The sequence below is a fragment of the Silene latifolia genome, chromosome X (genome assembly GCF_048544455.1).
Source record: "Silene latifolia isolate original U9 population chromosome X, ASM4854445v1, whole genome shotgun sequence".
Classification (NCBI taxonomy): Eukaryota; Viridiplantae; Streptophyta; class Magnoliopsida; order Caryophyllales; family Caryophyllaceae; genus Silene; species Silene latifolia.
This window is the reverse complement of record NC_133537.1, coordinates 307,334,427-307,336,599: the sequence shown is the minus strand read 5'-3', so window position 1 is coordinate 307,336,599 and position 2,173 is coordinate 307,334,427. Positions and strand designations below refer to the sequence as shown.

General features: G+C 48.8%; 1 protein-coding gene across 1 annotated transcript; it reads right to left on the bottom strand.

Annotated features, from left to right (window-relative positions):
• Positions 1–656: 656 nt before the first annotated feature.
• Positions 657–1,418, bottom strand: LOC141620471 (uncharacterized). The gene has a single exon (XM_074437333.1). The coding sequence runs from the start codon at positions 1,416–1,418 to the stop codon at positions 657–659; it is 762 nt and encodes a 253-aa protein (XP_074293434.1).
• Positions 1,419–2,173: the final 755 nt, after the last annotated feature.

Sequence of the window (2,173 nt, the reverse complement as noted above, 5' to 3'; positions counted from 1 at the left end):
CTCCGTCCACATGTAGCTCTCACACTTGTTCCCCTTTATCTTCCTCCAAATTCAGAATGTCCTGCTCTGCCTGGGTCTGGAGAGCTGGGAAGAAGTCAGACACAAAGTCCGCCAGAGCCTGGGACTTTATAGCTGTACGAGGTTCAAATTTCAAGTCATAACCGCTCAGGTGCACGGACCACTTAGCCATCCTTCCTGACAATTCTGGTTTTCTCATGATAGTCTTAAGAGGATAGTTAGTTATCACAGAAATTGTGTGAGACTCGAAATAAGGACGCAATTTATAAGATGTTATAACTAGTGCAAGGACAAGTTTTTCTAGTGACGTGTACCTGGTCTCTGCTGGAAGCAGAGACTTACTGACGTAATATATTGGGTGCTGTGATCCTTCCTGCTTTCGCACTAGTACTGCACTAACTGCTGCTTCTGTGACTGACAGGTATATGAATAGTGGCTCTCCTGGCTCTGGCTTCGACAGGAGTGGCGGGGTGCTGAGATAATGTTTCAATTCCTTAAATACTTTTCTCATGTTCCTTTGTCCACTCAAATATTTGAATCTTTTCTTGGGGGTAGGTCTGTGTCGTCCTTCCCTTCTGTGCTTCCAGACACTTTATTCTCGCTTCTGCTGTAGGGTCCTGGTCTTTCGTTCCCCTTTTCTACCGGGGCTTTTCTGGATACTTTGATTGTACTTCCTCAAAGGTAGTGCAAGGATGCATGGTCAGGTTCTTGTACAGATCTGAATCCTGGTGCAATCCCCGACGGAAGGCTTGTATAGCAGTTTCAATATCGCACCTCGGAACTGCCACTTTTTTCTTGTTGAATCTGTCCAAGTAATCACGAGTAGATTCCTCAAACCCTTGCACTATCCGATAGAGGTCGCTGGTCTGCTTTTCTAGCTTTCTGATGCTGGCGAACTGCTGGTTGAATGCATTACCTAGGTCGGCGAAGTTGGCAATACTTTTATTGGGCAGGCCGACGAACCACTGCTGGGCTGCTTCAGACAAGGTCGATCCGAATCCTTTGCACATACAAGCTTCCTTTAAGAGGCTGATCGTGGTTATCACCATCATTTTTTGCTTGTAGTGGTTGACGTGATCAAGTGGATCTGTGGTTCCGTCGTAGAGCGTCATGGTTGGCGGTACACATCCTTTAGGAACGCCGACGAGGGCTATGTCGTCCACGAAAGGTGAGTCTGCATAGCTATCGAGTTCTGCTTTCTCTAATGGACATGTTACGCCTGGTATCCTGTACATCAGGTCTCTCAGCTCCTGGTACTGCTGCTCCAGCGAACTACCTGCTCCTGCAAGAGGGTTAGAAACAGGCGGGAAGGATCCAACAGGTGTAACTCCTAACCAGGGTCTTGTCATTGGTGTTGCACTGATTATAGATCCTGGCTGCCATCCTGGTGTCTGCTGCATGCCTCCGATCCAGGCTCCACTGGTGAATTGGCTGATTGAGGGAACTGCTGTGTTGATGACAGCTCCAGATTGCCATCCGGATGTCTGGTGCATGGGTGTTCCTGCAAAAGGTGGATAGTCAGATCCTGACGCAGTGCTAAGCACTGCATTACCTAGTGTGTGCTGCAGGCGGGGTGGGTTGTCAAATGACAAACATCCCAATCCTCTAGGCTCGACTGGTTCACTGGGTGCTACTCCTGCAAGGTCTAGTCTGGTGGCTAGCTCTAACGGAATTGATCGACTTGATCCTCCATCGCTGGTCAGGTTCAGGGCCTCAGGTGCTAATGCTGGTTTGGGTTGGACTGCTGTCACGATTCTCAACGGCCTGACGCAGAGTATCCATCCCCTGAATCATCACGTGCATCGGGTCAAGCACTGGAGGTCCTCTGCTTCTGAGAACTCCTCCACCTGATCCCTCCTGGGTCGGGACTCTGGACGCTGCTTCACTTATGCTGGGGCCGCTTTCCCTGCTGGATCTGGGCTGGCTGGGCGCGCCTGCTTCCTTGGGTACTTGCTGTTGGAGCTTGTGTCCTCCACAAATTAGTGTGATAACATTTGTAAATCTCTTACAGGTTCACAAGGGTATACTTCGTATATTTAATCAGTTGATTAACGTTTACCTAATAACGGTTGGCTTGCTAGAAAGTTTGACGTTATTATCATACAGATGGCGGTGATCAACTGGTCCCTAAAGGTCACACCTATAGGATGTGTTT